The sequence below is a fragment of the Heterodontus francisci genome, chromosome 30 (genome assembly GCF_036365525.1).
Source record: "Heterodontus francisci isolate sHetFra1 chromosome 30, sHetFra1.hap1, whole genome shotgun sequence".
In the NCBI taxonomy this organism is placed as follows: Eukaryota; Metazoa; Chordata; class Chondrichthyes; order Heterodontiformes; family Heterodontidae; genus Heterodontus; species Heterodontus francisci.
In genome coordinates this window covers 34,731,887-34,757,278 of record NC_090400.1, presented here as the reverse complement: position 1 = coordinate 34,757,278, position 25,392 = coordinate 34,731,887, and the positions used below count along the sequence as shown (strand labels likewise).

Below are 25,392 nucleotides of genomic sequence, written 5' to 3'. Positions count from 1 at the left end.
ATGAGCTGTTTTAGTTGGAACATGAAGTATGTACGACACAAATTTATGGTGTGTGATGGATACACTCAAAACATCTCTCTCGCGAAAAGAACTGGAGTTGATTCAAATACAGTGATTCTTAAGTGTTAGAGCCATAATTTTTATGCATGGGAATGGCCGCCTTCTGTGCCGTTATAACTCTGACATCTTGGGGAATTGAGTTCACAAAGATCTTTTGCTCATTATAAAGCCTATAATTCAGGATACTTGGAAAAACGTTTTTAGGAGTCTTTTGTTGAGGTATGCAGTGCACTAGTAGGTGGCATACTCGCAAGATGAATTGTTGTCTTTTTGTTTGCAATGTTACATTTTTAATCTTATTTATGCAGATTTTCACAAAAGAATTAAGATAGGATTCCTCATATAAATTAATCTCCCCACCCTGCCAGTTCTTTGATATGATAGGAACATAGGAGCTGGAGTAGGCCATTCAGCCCATCGGGCCTACCCCGCCATTCAATACGATCATGGCTGATCTTCCACTTCAATGCCATTTTCCCCACACTATCCTCATATCCCCTTATGTCATTTGTATTTAGAAATCTGTCAATCTCTACTTTAAACATACTCAATGACTGAGTATCACAGCCCTCTCGGGTAGAGAAATCCAAAGATTCACGACCGTCTGAGTAAAGAAATTTCTCCTTCTCTCTCTCCTAAGTGGCTTCTCCCTTATTTTGAAATTGTGTCTCCTGGTTCTAGACTCCCCAACAAGGGGAAACATCTTAGTGCATTTACTCTGTCTATCCCTTTAAGTATTTTGTAGGTTTCAATGAGATCACCTCTCATTCTTCGAAACTCTAGAGAATACAGGCCCAGTTTCCCCAATCTCTCTTCATAGGACAGTCCTGCCATCCCGGGAACAAGTCTGGTGAACCTTTGTTGCACTCCATCTATGGCAATAGTGCCCGTCCCTAAGGTAAGGGGACCAAAACTGCACACAGTACTGCAGGTGCGGTCTAACCAGGATTCTATATAATCGAAGCAAGACTTCACTACTCCTGTACTCAAATCCACTTGCGATAAAGGCTAACATACCATTAGCCTTCCTAATTGCTTGCTGCACCTGCATGTTAGCTTTCAGTGACTTATTGACAAGGACACCCAGGTCCCTTTGTACACCTACACTTTCTAATGTCTTACCGTTTAAGAAATTCTCTGCACATCTATTCCTCCTACCAAAGTGGATAACCTCACATTTTTCCACATTCCATTCCATCTGCCATGTTCTTTCCCACTCACTAAGTCTGTCCAAATCCCCTTGAAGCTGCTTTGCATCTTCCTCGCAACACACATTCCCATCTAGTTTTGTGTCATCCGTGAACTTGGAAATACTATATATGGTCCCCACATCCAAATCATTGATATATATTGTGAACAGCTGGGGCCCAAGCACTGATCCCTGCGGTACCCCACCCGTTTATTCCTACTCTCTGCTTTCTGCCTATTAACCAATCCTTAATCCATGCCAGTATATTACCTCCTATCCCATGTGCTTTAATTTTGCTAACCAACCTCGTGTGGGGGACTTTATCAAAAGCCATCTGAAAATCCAAGTCCACCAACTCCCCTTTATCAATTCTGTTAATAACATCCTCAACAATAAAAAAACTCTGACACGTTCTTCAAACATGATTACCAATTCATAAATCCATGTTGACTATACCCAATCAGATCATTATTATCCAAGTGTCCATTTATCACATCCTTTGGAATAGATTCTAGCATTTTCCCAATGACTGATGTAAGGCTAACAGGTCTGTAGTTCCCTGTTTTCTCTCTCCCTCCCTTCTTAAATAGTGGGGTGACATTTGCAACCTTCCAATCTGCAGGAACAGCTCCAAAATTTATAGAATTTTGGAAGATGATCACCAATGCATCCACTATCTCCATAGCTACCTCTTTCAACACTCTGAGATGTAGAATATCAGGTCCAGGGAACTTATCAACCTTCAGCCCCATTAGTTTCTCCAGTACCATCTTCTTACCAATACTAATTTCCTTTAACTCCTCATTCCCCCAATCCTTTGGATCTCTAATTCTGGGAGATTTCTTGTATCTTCCTCAGTGAAGATAGACACAAAGTAATCATTCAGCTTCTCTGCCATTTCTCTATTCCCCATTATAAATTCTTCTGACTCCATCTGTAATGGACTCACATTTGTCTTAGCCAAATGTTTCCTTTTTACGTACCTATAGAAGCTTTTACAGTCCATTTTTATGTTTTTTTGTTCGTTTACATTCATATTCTATTCTCCCTTTATCCTCATTTGTTGTATTCTAAAATCCTCCCAATCCTCGGGTTTACTACTATTTCTGGAACTTGAAAGGCCGTTTCTTTTAATCTTGCACAACCCTTAACTTTTTCTTTCCACGGTTGCCTGCCTTTACTTTTGGGGTTTTTGTGCCTTGAAGGAATGTATAGTTGCTGTAAACTATGTAATATTTCTTCAAAGATGCTCCATTGCCTATGTACTGACATAGCTTTTAATGCATTTTCCCAATCCACCTCAGCCAATTTGTCCTTCATAATTTCCTTTGTTCAAATTTAACACCCTGGCTTCAGATTGAACTACCTCACTTTCAAACATAATGTAAAATTCTATCACATTGTGGTCACTCATCCCTAAAGATTCATTTACAACAAGATTATTAATTAGTCCTTTCTCATTACATAATACTGATGCTGTATAAGATGGGTCAAATCATCCTTACTGGATTGTCAACAGAATGCAGTTGCATCTCAGTAGGCCAATATCATATTGGGAGCCATCAATATATTCTTAATTTTAAATCTTCCTCAGGTGGGGGCATTCTACCATCGCTACCTGCTTGTACGTGCAACCTCTGGTGTTCATTTATCTGTACATCCATTTGGCAGATATATTCATGTGCATTTTCTGCTGGCAACTTTTGACTATTTCCTTATATTTATTTGTTGTTTTCTTGTTTCCTCTCACTTCATAAATCACATAATTAACTACAATACTGTTTTTGTTCCAGTTCCAACTGAAAAGGGTGCTACAGGATTAAGTAACCTGGGAAACACATGTTTTATGAATTCGAGTATCCAGTGTGTCAGTAACACACAGCCACTCACCCGGTACTTCATCTCAGGGAGACATCTTTATGAACTCAACAGGTAAGGGTTTTAATTCAATCTATTTATGCAAAATTAAATGATAAAGTTACTTTTTCCTTTAGTTAATTTCAGTCTCAACATGGTTTTTGGAATTCTGTTCTGATTATTACAAGAAAATAGCTGTTTCTTTACCTTGTGTAATTTGATAAACTAACGCTATTAAGCCAAGATAGTCCATAGTTGTGAAAAGAGTTAGTCATACTAGTTTCGTTTCATCTATAGTTTATTTCATTAAAAACCGAAGCTGTGTTGGTATGTCAGAGTAATTTGAGTTGTCTTGAATTTTTACCCAAACTGAAGTAATGTCGCAGGATTTTTTATTCATTCTTGAGATGTGGGCGTTGCTGGCATCCCTAATTGACACAACTGAATGGCTTGCTTGGATGCTTTAGAAAGCTGTTAAGAGTTCACCATGTTGGTGTGTGACTTGGTCGTATATAGGCCAAACTGGGTAGGATGGCAGCTTTCTTTCCCTAAAGGACATTTGTAAACCAGTTGCCTTTTTACAACGGTCTGACAGCTTCATGATCACTCTTACTGATGCCAGGTTTTATTTCCAGATTTTTTTTTTTGTTAAATAAACTCAAATTAACAAACTTCCATGGTGGGATTTGACCTCATGTTCTCTAGATTATTAGTCCTTGTTATATAAACACTACACCACTATAGTATAACAAATATTGCAAATGAAAAGGGGAAAAGCTGCAAATGCTGGGTTTTTGAAATAGAAATGGAAAATACTAGGAATCAACAGCTCATCAACATTTTTAAAAAGATGGGTTAACAGCAGAAAACTGAAAGATAAGCAAACCCCTTAGTAGGAATGAGCAGAAAAAGAGGGAAAGACAACAGATACTCCAATTCTGAAGATTAGATTTTCTGTTTCTACACCACACACATTGCAACTGATGTTTTCAAGGTTAAATGTTCTTCAGTTTGTCAATTTTCATGAACAATTCAAATTTTTGTCCCTATCGCAACCTCATCCAAGTTGTCCAAAAAGTGACACTAATTTGTGAGGATCCAGATCCATTAAATCACTCAACTGAAAATTATATTGTTTTTTTTTAAGACCACCAAAATGTCATCTTGGTCTTTTTGTGTAAAGGTGTCTCATTTAGGATTTACTGAAGTCACTTAAGATTAATTTAAACCCCTCTTGCCACTTTATATATGACTCTCGACAGAACTGTGAAAGCCATAAAAAAGGATTGTGCCAGTGGGATACCTGCTGGAATTATACTGGTTCATATTGCAGTCCTGGCTAGTTGTTTGAACTTGTATCATAAGTTCCGTATTTTAATCCAGAAACACCTTCCTGTCTATAGCTAAAAGTGAACCCAAATTTCCTGCCGTTTTGACATTTGATTTATAAAATGTAGTGTAACCATTTTTTTGTGTATAAATGTATTTTGGAAAATTTACATGATCGATATATTACTGGTACCTGCAGTTGGGACAAAAAGTGAACACATTCATTTGTGTTTTTAAATGCCATAGTAGTTAATTTGAAGCAATTGTTTTTGAACTAACCTATTCAGTTTATAAAAAGACTTTGTCTAGTTGGCTTTGAGCTTCTGAGTGCAGCCAGGAATGTAAATTGGGAAACAGTGGACAGGTCCCAATATCAATCCCTGGACACTTTACTCAGCCCTAACAAGTGTGCGCATTGCTTCCTATCCTTCAGCCATTTAAAAAAACGTACCTATGGCCATCCTTGTCTGTATCTGCCTTATGAAGGGAAATACTAAGTCAATTCATAGTGCTCCTGCATACTGAATAATGGGTAATTATAGTGCAGCGTCGGCAGGAAGTTGGAAACAGCTGCTTATTCTTTTGACTGGACTGGTGTGTTAGGAAGATGTAAAAATGGAAATAATTTTCAAAATAAAGATAACTAGTGCCTTTTTAAAAAAGAAAATAACACTTCTAAATTTTATTTTAGAATAGTATGATCTGGTAACATTTGAGTGTAATTTAATGCTTAAACTTGTGTATCTCCAGTGGAAAATACAACAATATGCATTGGATTTTCTTCATATAATGAACATGAATCAAATTGGTTGAACTGATAATTGTCATGATTTGACAATATGGTAGGGTACATTTTGTCTTGAATCACTTCATTCTGCATTGGGACTCGAGAGTAATTTTTAGTGTCCTTTTTTCCTCAGTTTATATATTTCAGAACCTGCCAGGGTTGTGATTTGTTGCATACAAATTTTCTTGGGTAGCTGCATGACAGTTACTGTGCCATTATTTGTGCAAATACATTATTTTTGCACTTGGTTAAATATGAACCCTGTCATCAATATTCTATCTGTAGGAGGCAAAGTGATATTTCTGTGATGACTTAAAAAGTATATCATAAAATACTTTGTACCTTTTCTTGGAATAGAGATAGTAATCATTACATTTATTACAAAGTGCTGATTCAGTGATTACTGCAATTGCACTAAAGAATTCCATGCAGAAATGGTTTGTTTTTAACTTTAGTGTCATAGCTGTAATTGCGTAAAGATCTAATTAATTAGCACACATCTTAAACATACATTATAAAAACAAACTATGGAATTTTGTTGGCTTTTTATATTTTTCAAATTGTTCCATTTCAATTAATTTTATGTATTTGAAAGGTTCCAGCATCCTCCACATGCTGCAGAACAAACCCAGGTTACCAACATTGTTGAACAACTGAATCCTTGCGATTTTCAATCAGAATGGCAGCTGTATTACTTTTCCTCGCCAGTTCATACAAACAGCTCTCCCTGAACTGCTATATAATTTCTCTTCCTCATCTCCTTCCCTACACCCACTCCAGTTGTCAGTAGAGTTGTCCCCACTATTCCTGTCAATGAAGTCACCTGAAGATAAAGACCCGTTCTCCGAGGAACTCCATAATATCATTAGTAGCATCCCCAATACCGAACATCTGTTCCTGCCGGGGGACTTTAATGCCAGGGTTGGGGCCGACCATGACTCATGGCCCTCCCGACTTGGGCGCTATGGCATTGGAAGGATGAATGAGAATGGACAGAGACTGCTTGAGTTGTGTACCTATCATAACCTCTGCATCACCACCAACTCGTTCTTTCACACTAAACCCTGTCACCAGGTTTCTTGGAGGCACTCAAGATCACGTCGTTGGTACCAGTTGGACCTCATCGTCACAAGACGAGCCTCCTTAAACTGTATTCAAATCACACGTAGCTTCCAGAGTGCGGACTGCGACACCGACCACTCCCTGGTGTGCAGCAAGGTAATACTCAAACCAAAGAAGCTGCATCACTCCAAGCAGAAGGGCCACCCGCGCATCAACACGAGCAGAATTTCTTATCCACAGCTGTTACAAAAATTTCTAAATTCACTTGAAAAAGCCCTTCAAAACACTCCCACAGGGGATGCTGAGACCAAGTGGGCCCACATCAGAGACGCCATCTATGAGTCAGCCATGACCACCTATGGCAAACGTGTGAAGTGGAATGCAGACTGGTTTCAATCTCATTTTGAAGAGCTGGAACCTGTCATAGCCGCTAAGCGCGTTGCACTGCTGCACTACAAAAAAGCCCCCAACGAGTTAACATCCGTAGCACTTAAAGCAGCCAGAAGCGCTGCACAAAGAACAGCCAGGCGCTGCGCAAAGGACTACTGGCAACACCTATGCAGTCATATTCAGCTGGCCTCAGACACCGGAAACATCAGAGGAATGTATGATGGCATTAAGAGAGCTTTTGGGCCACCCGTCAAGAAGATCGCCTCCCTCAAATCTAAATCAGGGGACACAATCACTGACCAACGCAAGCAAATGGACCGCTGGGTTGAGCACTACCTAGAACTGTACTCCAGGGAGACTGTTGTCACTGAGACCGCCCTCAATGCAGCCCAGTCTCTGCCAGTCATGGATGAGCTGGACGCACAGCCAACAAAATCGGAACTCAGGGATGCCGTTGATTCTCTAGCCAGCGGAAAAGCCCCTAGGAAGGACGGCATTACCCCTGAAATAATCAAGAGTGCCAAGCCTGCTATACTCTCAGCACTCTACGAACTGCTTTGCCTGTGCTGGGACGAGGGAGCAGTACCACAGGACGTGCGCGATGCCAATATCATCACCCTCTATAAAAACAAAGGTGACCGCAGTGACTGCAACAACTACCGTGGAATCTCCCTGCTCAGCATAGTGGGGAAAGTCTTCGCTCGAGTCGCTTTAAACAGGCTCCAGAAGCTGGCAGAGCGTGTCTACCCTGAGGCACAGTGTGGCTTTCGAGCAGAGAGATCGCCCATTGACATGCTGTTCTCCCTTCGTCAGCTACAGGTGAAATGCTGCGAACAACAGATGCCCCTCTAAGTTGCTTTCATTGATCTCACCAAAGCCTTTGACTGTGTCAGCAGACGTGGTATCTTCAGACTACGAGAAAAGATCGGATGTCCTCCAAAGCTACTAAGTATCATCACCTCATTCCATGACAATATGAAAGGCACAATTCAGCATAGCGGCACCTCATCAGACCCCTTTCCTATCCTGAGTGGCGTGAAACAGGGCTGTGTTCTCGCACCTACACTGTTTGGGATTTTCTTCTCCCTGCTGCTGCTCACATGTGTTCAAGTCTATAGAAGGAATTTTCCTCCACACAAGATCAGGTGGCAGGTTGTTCAACCTTGCCCGCCTAAGAGCGAAGTCCAAAGTACGGAAAGTCCTCATCAGGGAACTCCTCTTTGCTGACGATGCTGCATTAACATCTCGCACTGAAGAGTGTCTGCAGAGTCTCATCGACAGGTTTGCAGCTGCTTGCAACGAATTTGGCCTAACCTTCAGCCTCAAGTAAACGAACATCATGGGACAGGGAGTCAGAAATGCTCCATCCATCAATATCAGCGACCACGCTCTGGGAGTGGTTCAAGAGTTCACCTACCTCGGCTCAACTATCACCAGTAACCTGTCTCTCGATGCAGAAATCAACAAGCACATGGGAAAGGCTTCCACTGCTATGTGCAGACTGGCCAAGAGAGTGTGGGAAACAAAGGTGACCGCACTGACATGGAACACAAAAGTCCGAGTGCATCAAGCCTGTGTCCTCAGTACCTTGCTCTACGGCAGCGAGGCCTGGACAACGTATGTCAGCCAAGAGTGACGTCTCAATTCATTCCATCTTCGCTGCCTCCGGAGAATCCTTGCCATCAGGTGGCAGGACCGCATCTCCAACACAGTAGTCCTCGAGGCGGCCAACATCCCCAGCTTATACACACTACTGAGTCAGCGGCGCTTGAGATGGCTTGACCATGTGAGCTGCATGGAAGATGGCAGGATCCCCAAGGACACATTGTACAGCGAGCTCGCAACTGGTATCAGACCTACCGGCCATCCATGTCTCCGCTTTAAAGACGTCTGCAAACGCGACATGAAGTCCTGTAACATTGATCACAAGTCGTGGTAGTCAGTTGCCAGCGATTGCCAGAGCTGGTGGGCAGCCATAAAGGCGGGGCTAAAGTGTGGCGAGTCGAAGAGACTTAGCAGTTGGCAGGAAAAAAGACAGAAGCACAAGGGGAGAGCCAACTGTGTAACAGCCCTGACAACCAATTTTATCTGCAGCGCCTGTGGAAGAGTCTGTCACTCTAGAATTGGCCTTTAGAGCCACTCCAGGCGCTGCTCCACAAACCACTGACCACCTCCAGGCGCTTACCCATTGTCTCCCGAGACAAGGAGGCCAAAGAAGAAGAAGAAAGATATTCTAAGGATTTCCCTAAGATGATGTCAGACTTCACTTCAAGGAAATGATAACTAGATTTTTGAAAAATTAAGTATTCATACGCATCAGGGAACCTACAATGATATTTCTTGTATGATGCCAAATGGTTCTGGCCCCATATTGTGGACAGAATAAAATCTATTCTTAAGACCTGGCAAACCTATGTGCCTTATGGAGCATGTACTCCTGGAGCTACGATCTCCAAAGAAAAATTTAACAAACTGGCTTGCTGACCTATTCTTGACCTGTCCACCACCTACATCTGAAAAGCTTTGGACAAAGTGAAAAGTCATGTCATTTGATTTAACATTGCATCTTCAGCTAATCTGAGAAAGATAACTTAAATTTCCATTTGCGGAACATTTGTGTGTCACATCTTGAATGCTTTCACCAACAGTTGGAAAAAAACAGGTTGGTTTGAAGCTTGACGTATGTTTTTACTGCAGTGAGTGGGTTCACCTTCTCTAATAGGTTAGCTTTTTATGGTATTTAAAGGATACTGGAATGAAGAAGGTAGAATACTTGCCTTATAGGATCAGCTACATTCTTCAAATGGAAACCACCTCCTGTGTACCAAGATCCCTTCAAGCAATTCCTTTGGTTCCTTTCTTATTAAGCACTCAGAGTTTATTGCAAAGTTGAACCATCCAACTATATACCAGGAAGGTGCACTGCCTCTTTGGTTAAAAGTACCTTCATGCAGCTCAGAAGGGAAGGTCGTGCGGGTACTCCTAGTATGGACGATGTCTTTAAGGGGCTACATGCTTGTGACTTGTGCTTAGAAACCGGCAGTAGGTAGAAAATGCTTCATTCAGACAATGGGAAGCTCAGGGTGATGCACTGAATCCCACAGGGACATCACAAATGGCCCCCTCCTTGGGAGCACCTCAGGGTCAAATATTGAAGGACAATTTGCAAGGAAATCCAGATTTTTTGCTTTGTAATCTCCAGGAGTGTAATTTCCTCCACATATAAACTTGAACATTATAAAGTAAATTATAAACTCTCATTATACCCCACAGTATAACACCCTAAGTGTTGTAAATTATTAGTTGACCAAGTTGTGCATTTTTAGGCTTATCCAGATTTGTAGCTTTGCCTCTTTCAAGGAAGTTGTTTTTATTAAGTTACCTGAGCAGACATCAGGGCTGACATGAGGTCTAGCTAATTTGCCTTCCAAATTAGATGGTGTTGAGATGCTTTAGCCATCAACTTAAACTATAAAAATTACTCCAAAGTTATTTGTGTTTATTGTAACTTGATGCAGAGTATCTCTTCAAGCTGCCATTGACAGTGATATCTTGCCCACTAATGGGCATTTTTAGCATGAATGAATTTTGCAATATCAAGTATGGCACGCAGTCTATTACAATCCATGGCATTTTGTCATAATGACACAACAACACTGAGATTATACTTAGATAGCATATTACCTAAAATTAAAATGATGGAAATGTGTCATGATAGTTACATGAGTACAATTGTTTTAAATTTTTACAGGTAATGAATACGGCTGTCCGAACAAACTTACTAAAACTGGAGGAGAAATATACTGTCCCATATATGATTGCTGTTGATATGTTTAAATTGTTTGCAAAATATCAATGTAGAATAAACAGGTTATCCAAACAATAAATGCTGCTCACTGTTGTCTAAATATTCAAATTAGTCAATATTGTATATAACTGTATCTGCATTGGTGCTGCATTCCCACACTATCTAATTTTGGCTGAAAAGGGGTCGCAGTTGGATTGCAGGCCTTGCCTTTGCCAGAACTGCCTTCTGATGAAGGGTCACTCACCTGAAACATTAACTCTGCTTTTCTCTCCACAGATGCTGCCAGACCTGCTGAGTATTTCCAGCATTTCTTGTTTTTATTTCCGATTTCCAGCATCTGCAGTATTTTGCTTTTATCTGAATCACCTGAAGTCAGCGGACTACCTTCATGTTTTTTAATACTGCCAAAGTATTAAAGAAAATAATATGGGGTGCTAAATGTAGCCCAAGCTAAATTTGAACAAGTTTAATGCCTGTTTTTGGATAGATTTTTGGGCACTTAAGGGTATCAAGGGATATGGGTTGGGTTAGGAAAGTAGAGTTGATGTAGACGTTCAGCCATGATTTCACTGAATGGCGTAGCAGGCTCGAGGGGGTTATATGGCCGCCTACTCCTATTTCTTAAGTTTGGTTTATTACATTAGGTTTTTCAGCTACTTTTTTTAAGTGTATCCAATATTAATGAAATAATCTTATGTCAACCAAAATGTGAATAATTGTCCATAAAATAACCAGTGGCTCCAGATTTTTAGCTGGATATTGTTTTTGATTTATGCACAGCCTCACATATTCATAGCATAATGAATAGATAGCTCCAGGGTTGGTTTGACTGTCTGTGATTTAATGCAGGGCTAACCCATTAGGAATGAAAGGTCATATGGCCAAGTGCTATGGGGATCTTATCCAAGAATTGTGGAGTGGAACTCAGAAGAATATAGCACCGCTTAAACTCAGGGTAAGGCAGCAATTCATTGTAAAATATTTTACAGAATAAAATCCTTTGCATCGGCAGTTTAATTTGTGACCATTTTGTATTTAGAAAAATGTTGCGTAAGTAACGGTAGCTTATTTTGGAATCAATGAGAAAATTTGCAATAAATCATTCTTGATGTGTTCACATTTATTTCATGCTACATTAAATATTGTTAAATAATTCAGTACCATACAGTAAAATGAAATCTGATGGATGGAATTTTTTTGACAGTGTGGCAGTGGTAAAATCAACTATTGATTCTTGCTTAGGTAGCAGACATGACATTGTTTTTACAAACCAGAAAAATGAATATTAAAAGAGAGTACAAATGCAAAGGGCAATTTTTGGCAGGGGAGAAGGGCGAAAAAAACTGAGTAAAAATACTTTTCTCAAACTGTAACTACTAAATACCAATTTGTTTTATGTTTTTTGCATGCTAAAATATAAATTTTCTTTTTTCCTTTTATCTTTAGTGGACAATAGCAAAATACGCTCCTAGATTTAATGGTTTTCAGCAGCAGGACTCCCAGGAGCTCCTAGCGTTCTTGTTGGATGGTCTTCACGAAGACCTCAACAGAGTTCATGACAAGCCATATGTAGAACTGAAGGATAGCGATGGTCGTCCAGATTTTGAGGTTGCAGCAGAGGTCAGTAGCTCTTCATTCAAAACATTTCATCTCAAATATTATGTGATTAAAGGATGTACTCTGATTATTGTGGTGTGTTGATAATCTCTTATGTAATCATTGGTTTATAAAAACTCAAATGTGTGCTCATAATACTAAACTGGAGATTGCCAGTTTGTTTTATGATTTTATAGCATTTAGCATGAATGCCTGTAAGAATTCTGCAATTGGCCGCCTTTAAATTAGTAATTTCAATACCTCTGTTTTCTCCCTCATGGAGCAAAAAAACAATTTTTTTTCTCCCCTCACCCCCCCACCTCCCTTTGTCAGTTGGTCAAAATATCCAGTCGAAACAGCATTTTTACTGATCTTTGAAAATATTGTCACTGAAAACGCTTTCACAATGGGAGCATTCTTGTGACAGTTACTTCTCGCCTTTTAAATGGCAGAAATGGATCTGGGCATTGATTGGATTTTGTAGTTTGATGCATAATGCCAGTTTTGTTGGAGGACAGAAACAGTTGCCCTGAGGACTATACTGCCCATTTAATTGCTGAAACGTTGAAATATTGTGTATCGTGAACTATAGATCCAAGTTTCCTACCCTGAATATTCAGCCAAATTTGTAATTGCTTACATCCTACCAGCTATGCAATAACTTAGCGATGCCAGTTTTTCAACAGTTGTTTCATTGACTTTTTTAAATAGCTAAATTCTTTTTTTTTAATTAAGGGGTAATACATTGATATTACCTCTTAATGTTTGAGTACTGAAAGATTAAAAAACACAATATTAGTGAATGTGTTTTTTCAATTCTGCTTTATAGATGAAAATTTTATAGAGAATAATTTTGATGCATAGTTTGCAACTTTAAAGATTTTAAAAGCTACAAAGGGTACTAACTGTTTAGTTGGTAAAGCCATACGTTGCTGTAAAACTTATTTTCTTACTCTTCTAGGCTTGGGAAAATCACTTGAGGAGAAATAAATCAATTGTGGTTGACCTTTTTCATGGACAGCTAAAATCGCAAGTCAAATGTAAAATGTGTGGTCACATTAGCGTTCGATTTGATCCATTTAACTTCTTGTCTTTGCCTCTGCCAATGGATAGCTATATGCACTTAGAAATCACAGGTTTGTCAACATAATGGCTGCCATATTTGTTATTTCAGAGAAATTTGAAATTGGTAAATAAATCCTTTTCAGCAATAAATTATGTTGATATTGAATTCATTCAATCTGTACATTTGTTAATGAATACCACTTGATGGGAAAATCCAAATGTTAATATTTACAAGGCTACAAAGAGTATACTCTTGCTTATTTTCAAACACAAGCAGTATTGAAAATAGTTCAACTTTTTGACGTGAAAAGTCCTCTCAAATTCCAAATGAAATGCCTGCCAGAATAAAAGTTGAGGTATTCTGACTTATGTCTTCCCTCGGCCCTCAGAAGTGAATATATTTGTCTCTAATTTTGACTTCCCCTCTTTCCTATGTACTGTGTCTTTCCCCCACCCCCTCAAAACCAAAAGTCATACTGTTAAAGTTGTTTGGATAGTACAGTGGGTCCATACATTGTCCTTTCATTAGAGAACTTCGGTTCACATCCAGCCTTTATTGATGAAATTAAAGTTCCCCCTCTGTTGGCTGTAGAAATCCAATGTGAATTGAGTTTCCATTGGATGTGGAACACGCAGTACAAAACTGCCCACAATTCTACATTAACTTGCCAGCTCAGCTGTTAAAGATGGCAGTTGTGTAAAATGGGAAAACGCAATAGGGAGTGATCTACTGTGTTTGGGAGTATTAGCTGACAATGAAGTAAGTTTTAATTTGCATCTTCCTGTTTTTATATATGGTCTGGAGTGGTTTGTGCTGAAATTGAGTGTTGTGTTCCATTCCATAATATCTTGATAAAGCACATAAACAGACCCCAAAAAGCATTTTTAGAATGTTTCATTTTTCTCCACTGTTCCTCATTGTTAATGATTGTCACACTCTTGCTGTCCTGTTGATTTGTTTTCAGTCTCTTCCTCTTTTTTTCTCAGTCATTCTTTTGCTTCTTAAAAGTACCAGCTCCACATCTGAACTAACCTCATTCCAAACCTTACCAACCAACAAGAGCACCAGTGAAATCCTACTGTTCTTTACTTACTAGGCTGTTTTTCAAATGTTTGCAAGACTTTCAGTAATTTTGCAAACTTGTTATTTATGTTTCAGTTATACTACTTTACATCCTATTAGTAAAGTGTAAAACAAGCATTATTCTCCCCAGCCCCAGCATACAATTTCAGGATGGTCAGTGACATGATAACAAAGATGAGATTTTCACTTGCACGGAGTTAAAATCAGGCCCTACACAACAGTGACTTAAAAGCAGTTCTGAATTTTGCTCTTGTAATGGGATGGAATATTTTCACACTCAATATCTGCCTCAAGCATTACTTTTTAAAATTATAAATTCAGTGCTAATTTTTTTGTGACATACTATCATTTCTGTACTGATTCTATAATTTGTTCATACATTGGTGTATTTCTAATTTAGTAGAACACAATTTCAGGATCATTTTTAAATGACTTTAGTTTCAATAATGCTCACCACAACTTTTTTTTATATATATATATATCTATATATAGGTATGTAGATATAATATACAGGAAAAATTGAAAGAAATAGTGTATTTTGAAATACTAGGTGGACTGACAATTGGAGGTAAAAGTGCTCTTTTGAATAAGGCACTTGAGGACTGGTACCCACGGTACTGATTCTTAGTACAAAATAAATAAAATCTGTGCCTTGAGAAGAAAGCAGAAGTGAATTGGGGATGGAAAATGTTAAAATGTATTTTCACTATTTTCAAACCTCAACACTTGAGTATGGGAAAGCTAGATTTAATAAAGGTTATCAAAACTGATGCATGAACTGCGCTGCTAAAAGCTTAAAGAATGAAAGTTGTCCTCATATATGGATATGAATTTTGTTCTGTTTTTCAGTTATCAAATTAGATGGCACCACTCCTGTCCGATATGGTTTACGATTAAACATGGATGAGAAATATACAGGTCTGAAAAAACAATTAAGTGATTTGTGTGGACTGAAGTCAGAACAGATCTTACTGGGAGAGGTTCATGGTTCTAACATAAAAGTGAGTATGCATTTTGCAGAAACTACCATGGGGCAGCTAGCTTAAAGAATTTGACTCTTACTTTATTTTATTGATAAAATTTTAATGTTTCATTATAACTTAAAACTAAAACTTAAATGCTTAATGTAATCCAGGTAAATCCTTTACTGTGATAACTTCGGGTACAGTTGGAAACAAGTGAAATTTAGGAAATTGAGGAAAAAGCAGTTAGATTTGAGAGAAAAGTTACTGGAGAGTGATTATTGAAGCGGACGGTATAAATTGGTTGAAGAGTCACCCTTCTATATAACCTTCATTTTGACAAATGAAAAAGCCATTTTAGCTTTTTTAAATGGCAAACTGTACAGCTAATAGAAATGTTAATCAACCAGTGACCAAGCTAATGGTAAATTTTATCTTTTTTTTTAAATCAGAATTTTCCTCAGGATAACCAGAAAGTGCGACTGTCAGTGAGTGGTTTTCTGTGTGCTTTTGAGATCCCTGTTCCAGGATCACCAACCTCTGCCACTTCTCCTGTACAAACCGGTAATAAAGAGTTCACTGAGATGTGCATTGGCATAAATGCAATGTGGATAAATTGAAAGTATTAAAATTTAACATCTGCAACCTTTGGGATAAAGTCTCAAAAGTAAATTCTCATATTTTGCCACCTTCAATTGTGTGTAAACCAGATTCTATATCGCTAATGTTGCATAGTATACCGATAGTATCAACATAATTAAAAAGATGGAATAGGAACAGAAAATCTTGAAACCACTCAGCAGGTCAAGCAGCATCTGTGGAGAAAGTAAGGCAGGAATAATGTTTCAGGTCTATGACCCTTTGATAGAACCAGTTCTGACACATATTTCGATGTTCCTTGATCTTTGAACATTATGCTTGGTGCAAAGGAAAGCTGGCATTATCTGGCTCATCTTTGTGTAACTAAGGCCCAATTGCTAAGTTGTGTTGATAAAAATCCAGGAAAACCACTGCTTGTACTGGGTTGCAGGAGGCTTTGTTGTGGTCTATTTGTCATGTGATAAAAAGTAAAGGGAAAATGCTTTCATTTGATTTTGATTCAGACAACTTGTTACGGTGTCAGTTTGAGAAATGTATGCTACAATAGGCTAGAGATTACTGTTAGTAATATTAACAGGTTTAGTAAAGTTTCTGTCTCTCTGCTATCCTAATGGAGCCCATAATCTGTTTATTAAATTGGTTAACATTTCTACAAAAATAACAGTGAGGAATGGTGTACAAATGCATTAAGCATTTGCCTACAATTAGCAGTAAGCGTAATATCTAGCCAGTTAATCCCTGGGACAGTAAAAATATTTTGGAATTCTTTGAAGAAATTTCTCGCAGATAACCTTAATAGATTTTGATATTTTTATAGAAAGAATAAAGTTGGAATTTATTTTTTTTAATTTTTACATAAGCTTTTGAACCACATTATCTTTTGTTTGTCAGATTCCTTTCTGGTGCCATTAAGTAATGGAAGGCATAACCAGTCTTCAAATGCAAATCCAATGAAGCCAAACCTCATTCCCAATGGAATTCCTAGTACTGTGGTGCCAGCTGGGATTGAGAATAATCTCCCTAATGGACTGCCTAATGGACATTTGCCAGCAGTTACTGACAGCCCTTTCATAGGATACATTATTGCAGTTCACAGAAAAATGGTAAGATGATGCTTCAAAGCAGTTTAAAAACTCAATTGAAAATGACGCTCAAAACGTATTCTACCTTTAATCTATGGCAAGAAAGATTGCAACTCATTGCAAATCTTGCAAAATATGAGTGATTCATTTTCTAGTGTTTCATTTTTGGAAGTTATGTAAAAGGTTCGCAGAAGTGTGCTGTGAAGAGACAACTTTACATGATTTCTCAATTAGAAGCAAATGTAAATAGACAATGTTATATCTGAGTATGTGGTCGATCAAAATATAATAACTCTTAAGGTTCCAGCACATTTGTTTCTGTAATGAAAAATTAATTTTATCTCCTGTACTTTCACAGACCTGATCATTTCTAAACTGGCACTAATACTTTTGAAATTTGATGCTTATTCTTAGCCCAAATACCAAAACCACTGGCTGTTTTTGTTAAAACCAGTTAAGCCCTAGGACTTAGCCACATCATTAAAATGACATTAAACTAGTAGCACCCCCAAGTTATCTCTTATTTCGTGTAGAAAGCTAGAGCTGCTGAAATTAACTCTTGTTGGCAAGTTCAAATCAGCTACTAAAATTTAGAAGATGAGAATATTAGTGTCAATGCTTATTGTCCTGATTTTATTTGTGCCCCTTTATACCACTTGATATTTGAAATCATCACAGGCTAAAAAAAAAAGGCAATGTTCTATTTCTTTGCTGTAACAGCGTCAACTACTATGGTGGGCACAGGAATTGCTTGGCATGATTCAATTTTTCATCTCTTTAAGATATTAATAATGGAGGGAAAAGCAAAGTGAATACTTTCTAATGATAACCTGAGCATCAAGATACAAATCCATGTCGCAGCATCTGATGGGACATTTGTACCATTTATGCTAATGATGTGTGTTATTATAGTTCTTTGGTAAAGCACTGATTCTTTTTATGAAGAGTTCCATTTACTAGCTATACTTGGGAATCCTGTTGATCACAATTATGTAACCATTATAGCTTATATCTTCAAATATTTATCTTTTATACAGATGCGGACAGAATTGTATTTTCTGTCCTCACAGAAAAATCGCCCCAGCTTATTTGGTATGCCACTTATTGTGCCCTGTACTGTACATACCCGCAAGAAGGATCTCTATGATGCTGTATGGATACAAGTTTCACGGCTTGCCAGCCCTCTGCCACCTCAGGAAGCGAGCAACCATGCTCAAGACTGGTCAGTGGAGATAACGACATTTTATCACAATGGGTTCTCGTAAGAACAATACCTGTAGATTCTATGCTGCAGTCTACATCAGTCACACTTTCCATTATGTTTTCTGATTGTCAGAAGAAGGCTGGATTATGTTGTAGCATGTAGTACAACTGAATGTGGAGGAGATGGAAGATGACACAGCCAATGTTCTCGCTAACGTTTTTTGTTGTGTACAGGCCCTTAAATTTTTTTGAGTCACACACGCGCAGTAATTTAAAGGAGCCAACTTGTGCTCGGCCTGCGTAGGAACTTCTTGGTTGCTGCACGGCCGTGGAGCTTCGTAAAGAACATTGGATGCAGGCCAACAGCTGGTCCCCATGCTAGTTTTGTAAAGACCAATATTCCATTAAGGCCTAGCAACATCTTATGACTTGCATGGGGAGCTGAAGTAACAGTTTTTGATGCTTATTATGCTGTAGTGCGCAGTTCTATACAGATGCCTTTGTAGAATTCTACAATCATGCGAACAAGTGATCCATTTGGTGAAAATGGTAATTTAAAAAAAAAAATTATATTATCATTTTAATGCAATACATGCTACCGTTATATAAATGGTAATGGCCAGAAAAGGGTCTAGTTACATTGCATCGTAACAAAAACCTCATAGCAGTGTAAAGTAATGAAATAATATGTACTTAAAACGAGCCTAAGGCTCATTTCTGATGAAAGGTCACTGACTTGAAACATTAATTCTGCTTCTTTCGCCACAGATATTGCCAGACCTGCTGAGTATTTCCAGCGTTTTTTGTTTTTATTTCAGATTTCCAGCATCTGTAGTACTTTGCTTCTATCTAAGGCATTCCGGTTTGGGGCTGTAGTTTTCTTGCCTGCCACTGGAACTGCCATCCCTGCAGTTGAGGTTATTTGCAGATCAATTTTGAGCAAACCTCACAACTCTGTCTCTGCCTTCCTGGTGAAACAGAGCCTGTGAAAATAGGTTTCCATGGACATATTCAGGAAGCTGTACTGGGGATTATCGGGTCATCCACCTCTGGTGCAATCAAAACTACCTAATTTTCTTTCATCCTGCTCCAAACAACGCAAAGAGGAATTGCCCTCTGGATTCCCAAATTTGGAATTTTGATTATATCGCTAATTAATTATGCTGGCAAAAATCCAGGTTGAAAATCTCCCAAATGAAACCAAATGCCAAAAAGAAAACTCATTTCAAGTTTAAGCCCATCTTCATATGAATGGTTCTCCTGCGATTCCGGGTTCTCAGTGGAGAACCACAATAACAAGAAGTTTGGTCCAGAGGATCAGGGCTACAGTGTTCTATCCTTTCAACCCAGACTGCTTGCAAGCACCGTTAACTATATAGTCCAAATAAGCTCTGCCTTTTCAAACAATTATTTCCTTGGTCTGGAATTTACCTCATTCTAATCCTTCGTACAGGTCATCTGAGCACATCTCACTTTTTCACACAAGAAAATCAGAATTGGATCCGTACTAATTTCACTATCATTTGCTTTGATTTTTGTTTTGAAATGAGGTCTTGCAATTTTGGGCAAGAGCACTGTAGACTAACCTAAAACACTGTTGGGATGATGGCACAATGGCTGAAGATCTAGAGAGAGAACAAGCCCTACCAGTTTTTTCGTGTCATTCACCATGCAGAATGGCAAACCTATCTAATACAAATTTTCACTATCAAAGTTACCAGGATATCAATCTTGGCTCAATGGTAGCACTCTTGCTCCTGAGTCAAAGGTTTGTAGTTTCAAATTCAGAATGTAATATTAAAAATTATCTTTGTGAGTATCACTGTATTGATTTCCAGGTTAATATATTGTGTGTTTATATTCCAGTGATGACAGTATGGGCTATCAGTATCCATTCACTCTTCGAGTTGTTAACAAAGATGGAAATACTTGTTCGTGTTGTTCATGGTACAGGTAAGAAGAAAAGAAAAACTATCCAGTTTTATTTCATTAATGACCATTTGAATTGTCATGAAGAATTAGCAAGGTAGACAAGAGTTTTATGATTTACTCAGGTTGTACATAAAAATGATTATGTATTTAAGGGTCTATTATTGTTTGTCCAGTCAATTAGTTTTGCACTTCCACATGCAAGAAGATCTGGTTTTATATCCCAGCCTTGACTGACATCTACTTGACTGATAAGTTGTCGATCTTAACTAGCCATTGTCTCATCACTGATCCAGAGGCAAGACCCCCTTGCTAACTGTGGGAGAAATTGTATGTATTCCAATGTCAGTGCTCTTAGCTCACCATAGAGCAATATTTTTGAAGGCCATGAAACTGATTATGACCATCAACCTTCTAACTCTGTCCAGGTTTCACAGTCTCTTTGAGGTATCAAGTATTTTAGTGAGGAAAGTAAAGCAATATGCCGAAAATGTTTAATGATAAGTTGAAATTTCTGCTCTTTATTGACCCATTATTGATGCGGTTAACATTTGTAGCACACTTCATCCTGAATAGCACTTGTGCTTACCTTTTATTCTGGTGCAGATTTTGCAGAGGATGCAAGATTGACTGTTCTGATGAACGAGCTTCTGTTGGGAATGCTTATATAGCAATTGACTGGGATCCAACTGCCCTACATTTACGCTATCAAACATCACAAGAGAGGGTAAATATTTAACTTAATCCATAGGATAATTTTACTAGTCGATATGTTTCTTGTTACTATAAATGTTCTTGATTTTATTGTCTTTCTAATATTCTAAATAATAACTTCAACCAAACTGGAAATGATGCTGCCACAACATTCAAATGGATAATTTTGTAGTGTACTGTGCAGCACAAAATTATTGTAGAGACCATAACTAATTACCATGCATTTTAATTGTCCTACATGGCTAGATCTGTGAGGAGCATGAAAGCGTTGAGCAAAGTCGACGAGCTCAAGCAGAGCCCATTAATTTGGACAGCTGTCTCCGGGCATTCACTAGTGAGGAGGAGTTGGGGGAAGACGAGCTTTATTATTGTTCAAAATGTAAGACCCATCGCCTAGCAACAAAGAAGCTTGATCTCTGGAGGCTTCCACCAATTCTGGTACTGTACTTAAAAGTCACTTGATTTTAATTGTTAAGTTAACCACCAGAAAACTAAAATACCATTTTCTCCCTATTACATAAAATAGACAACTAATTTTCTTCAAGGTCTGTGATTTTTGTAATTTTACTTCATAATATTCAGCATTAAAAATGTACTTTATCATTTTGCTGAATGTTGTATGCAAGAAAGTGCGGATTTCTGAAAGCTGGAAAGGGCATTCATTACTCAATAGGTTATCGGTAATAAGGTTTTGGAGTACATGCAAAGACTAAATTGATAAACAATGAAAAATTTTAGAGACTACTTGGGCAGTTCTCGTCAAGTATGTACAAGTCAAAAATCTGGTAATTTCTGTGTTTTGTACACTAACCTGGTATTCTTCGCATTTTGATTATTTTTAGATAATTCACTTGAAAAGATTTCAATTTGTTAATGGCCGTTGGATTAAATCGCAGAAGATTGTTAAATTTCCCCGTGAAGGTTTTGACCCCAGCGCATTTTTGGTACCACGGGATTCAGTGCAGATGGAACAGCAGACTGCACAAATAGAACTGAAGAAATCAGATTTGAGAAACTCCCAGGGAACAGGGACTGGTGGCTCTGTTGAACTACAAGCTAGTGTAAATTTGAGCATTTTGAATTTAAAAGGTACTTAATTTGTTGTGATGTTTTCACTGTACATTATGTTCTTATGTCATACTCCTTCTTGTCATCTAAAATTCAGTTTGGATTAGATTTGAAAGTGCCTGTTGTAATCTAAAATGTTTTGGTGGAGATGATTATTTAATGACTAGATTTATACAAAAATTGACTTACTGCAATTTTCAATTGTCATGGCAATATAAATTTAAATTTTAAAACTTTATCTAGTCATAATGTTACAGCAAGTATTTTAGTTTCATAAGAGCTTTTGATAAACTAAACAGACTTTATGGGGAGAAAATTATTATTTTCAGTTTTTGTTTTTAACTTCAGCATCTCCAACTTCAGGAAGAAAAAACCATAACTCATCAAGCAAAAGCAACAGCCCTACCAACAGCCCAAAACAGGGAAAAAACAGAAGTCGACTCCGCTTACCACAACTTGGCAAGAACAAACTGTCAAACAGTAAAGAAAGTCTAGACAACAGCAAGGAGAATAATTGTGACTTGGAACAAATATTGGAGATGAAGAATGTCAGAAATGCCCATTTTGACCAAGTGGTAGATGTCACTGATGAGGCAAACTGCTCTGGAGGAGACAATGAGGGAATAATGCAGGAAGTTGTAACAGCACAGGACGAGTTGATTTTAGTCAATGGAGTGTGTCACAATAAACAACAGAATGGATTTAGAAATTGCAGCGGGAATGGAGAGTGTGAAAGTCACATGAATGAAAATGTAACTGCAGATGACCAAAGAGTTCCACTCCTTTTGAAGCCTCTATATAACTTATATGCAATTTCTGTAAGTACGGTATTTTTAAATTTGTCGCAGATAGTTTTCTAATAAATGTATCAATATAAAAATGCATTGAGCATGAATACTAAGTTTATAAATAGTTAACTGTTTTGTTTCATTTTATTTTACTTAATTTTGCTTTTCAGCCCAGCCCATCCAGGTAGCTTCCTATGCTCACATCATTCTCTTGTTAAGTAGGGTAAAGTTGCCCAGCTTGTGCACTGTTTAAAGGATGTCATTAATATTGCTTCTTGATTAACCTGTCATATTGAATGCAGGAATAAACTTTCTTTATTTCCCCAGACAACTCAACCAAGGCTAATTAAACTCACTGTCTGAAAGAAGCTTGAGTGCACATGTTATTTGAGATTGAAATATAAACTCAACTAACCTAATCAAGAGGCAAATTGTTTGCTTCCTAGCTCCCAATTTACTAGCGTTCAACTTTCACTGTTTCAGTATGCTATATTTAGACACAGTCCAGGATTTCACGTTGAGTGGACGGGAGCCAGCCAGCGACTGAAAAGTCGGTGGCGAACCCGCTTCCGCCTCGCCTGGGGATCCGACCTGCATTTTACAGGCTTTAATTGTTCCGAGGCGGGACTTCCACCTGCTTGAGCTCTTAGTCCCAGCAGCGCCACTGGGAGTGGTGGCCACTTCTGGGACTGCAGCCCAGCCGAAGACACGGAGCTGGGAAGACGGGTAGGTTTTGGTTGCCTCGCCGGGGATAATCGGTTGTGGGCCCCAGTGAGGCAAGGGTGGTTGGTTGGGGGAAGAGGGGGTGTGTTGGGTGCAAGGGGTAGCGGGGGCAGCCCGATGAGCAGGCCCCCCCCCGGGATGATCGCAGCTGCCTTTTGTTTTCACAGGCAGCTTTTCCCAGCTCCAGGACACCCATTTGCCACAAGTAAAATCCATGTGGAAGTGGGCGAAGGCCCTTAAGTGGCCCCCGGCCACCATCTGGCTCGTTGGGATGGCGTAAAGTTCCTGCCATAATTTCTGAATAGATACAAATTTAAGTATAGTCTAGCCTATTGCATGCCCCAAGTATCTAGTTTAATCGGCTGTAATATTTAGACAATGTATAAGGATGCTTTTGTTTGTTCATTCGTGGAATGTGGGCGTCAGTGACAAGATTATTGTCCATCCCTAATTGCCCTTGAGCAGGTGGTGGTGAGCTGCCACCTTGAACCGCTGCAGTGCATGTAGTGTAGATACGCCCACAGTGCTGTAAGAGAGGGAGCTTGAGGATTTTGACCCAATGACAGTGATATAGTTCCAAGTCAGGATGATGCATGTCGTGGAGGTGAACATGTAGATGGTGCGCCTCTTGCCCTTGTTCTTCTAAGTGGTAGAGCTTGTGGGTTTAGAAGGTGCTGTCGAAGGACCCTTGGCAAGTTTACAGTGCATCTTGTAGATGGTACACCCTCCTGCCACAGTGTAGCTGTGCTGGAGGGAGTGAATGTTTGAAGTGGTGGATGGGTGCCAATCAAGTGAGTCAATTTGTCCTGAATGGTGTTGAGCTTCTTAAGTGTTGGAGCATTACTAATCCAAGCATATGGAGAGTATTCCATCACACTCCTGACTAGTGCCTTGTAGAAGGTGGATAGGCTTTGGGGAGTTAGGTAAGTTACTCACCACAGAATTTGCAGCCTCTGACCTGCTTTTGTAGCCACAATTATTACCAATGCCTGGAGTTGCTCCTGGCATGCTCCCCTGCACTCCTCATTGAACCAGAGTTGGTCCCCTAGCTTGATAGTAAAAGTAGAGTGAGGGATATGCTGGGCTATATGATTAGATTGTGGTTGAATACAATTTTCCTGCTGCTAATGGCCCACAGTGCCTCATGGATGCCCAGTCACAAGCTGCAATCATTTTCAAATAAACAGGCAATGGATGATAATCATAATGAAACATTTAAAAATTAACAATGCAGTCAACTTCAAAATGTAATTTTGAAATATTGTAATTTTAATTGTAACTCTTTTTTGACTAACACCTTCTATAAGTATAACTTTTAATTACTACAGCTTTAACAGTAAATTCAAAATTAGTAATTTAACCAAGAACATTGACATACAGATTGTCTACTGGATGTGAACTAGTGTAGGTCCGTTTGTTAGTGAACGGAAGTAAAAGTTTCAGAACTTGTCAAAAATTCAGTTTTATCCTTCTCTATTATCATTTTTTCCAGTGATTCAATGAAATGCTCTCCATAGGAGGCAGGCATCTGTTTACTGACTACGTTCACATTCTTTCTCTGATTCACTGGTACTCATCAATATTGACTACCAATCCTATAGAAAGTTAGCAATGGTCAGCAAATCAGTTTAAGTTCCATGTATGAATCTGCTGACAGGCTGGTTAATGGCATTTGATGGCTTCACTCCCTAACTTGTACAGCTCTTGCCAATCATCAGCTACCTTTTAGTACAGTGTCATCAACACCAAATGAGACTCCTAACTCCCAGAGGCAATTGATAATAGTACCTGGTTTGACAAGATCCCATGCTCGATCCCTTGAATAGCATCAATGTCTATTGTAAAACAGGACTGGACATAAGATCCTGGAATATTAACCTTTACATGGTGGCTTGTTGATGACTATTTTCTGTCTATTTTGCTCCTCTCTCGCTGCTTAAGGTGGACTATCCAACTTGAACTAGGAAAGCTGAGAAGCTTTTCAAAAGTGACATATGCAATTCAAATATGTCCCTGAAACTCAAGTGGAGCTACTGATTTTTAAAAATTACAATAAAACCACAAGATGCTTGTATTTGAATTGAATGGTTTCACCC

General features: G+C 38.7%; 1 protein-coding gene across 4 annotated transcripts in view; it reads left to right on the top strand.

Annotated features, from left to right (window-relative positions):
• The window catches only part of usp32 (ubiquitin specific peptidase 32), a 257,320-nt gene that overhangs the window by 217,678 nt on the left and 14,250 nt on the right, over positions 1–25,392 (top strand). For 3 of the 4 annotated variants that reach the window (XM_068010358.1, XM_068010355.1, XM_068010359.1), the window contains 13 exons: positions 3,043–3,181; positions 11,332–11,437; positions 11,929–12,102; positions 13,040–13,214; positions 15,077–15,228; positions 15,642–15,753; positions 16,681–16,892; positions 17,909–18,093; positions 19,941–20,027; positions 20,610–20,730; positions 20,964–21,155; positions 21,560–21,806; positions 22,134–22,603. In XM_068010358.1, the coding sequence (XP_067866459.1) occupies positions 3,043–3,181; positions 11,332–11,437; positions 11,929–12,102; positions 13,040–13,214; positions 15,077–15,228; positions 15,642–15,753; positions 16,681–16,892; positions 17,909–18,093; positions 19,941–20,027; positions 20,610–20,730; positions 20,964–21,155; positions 21,560–21,806; positions 22,134–22,603 (2,372 nt within the window). The remainder of the gene's footprint in view (positions 1–3,042; positions 3,182–11,331; positions 11,438–11,928; positions 12,103–13,039; positions 13,215–15,076; positions 15,229–15,641; positions 15,754–16,680; positions 16,893–17,908; positions 18,094–19,940; positions 20,028–20,609; positions 20,731–20,963; positions 21,156–21,559; positions 21,807–22,133; positions 22,604–25,392) is intronic. The other variant, XM_068010356.1, reaches the window with a different exon arrangement.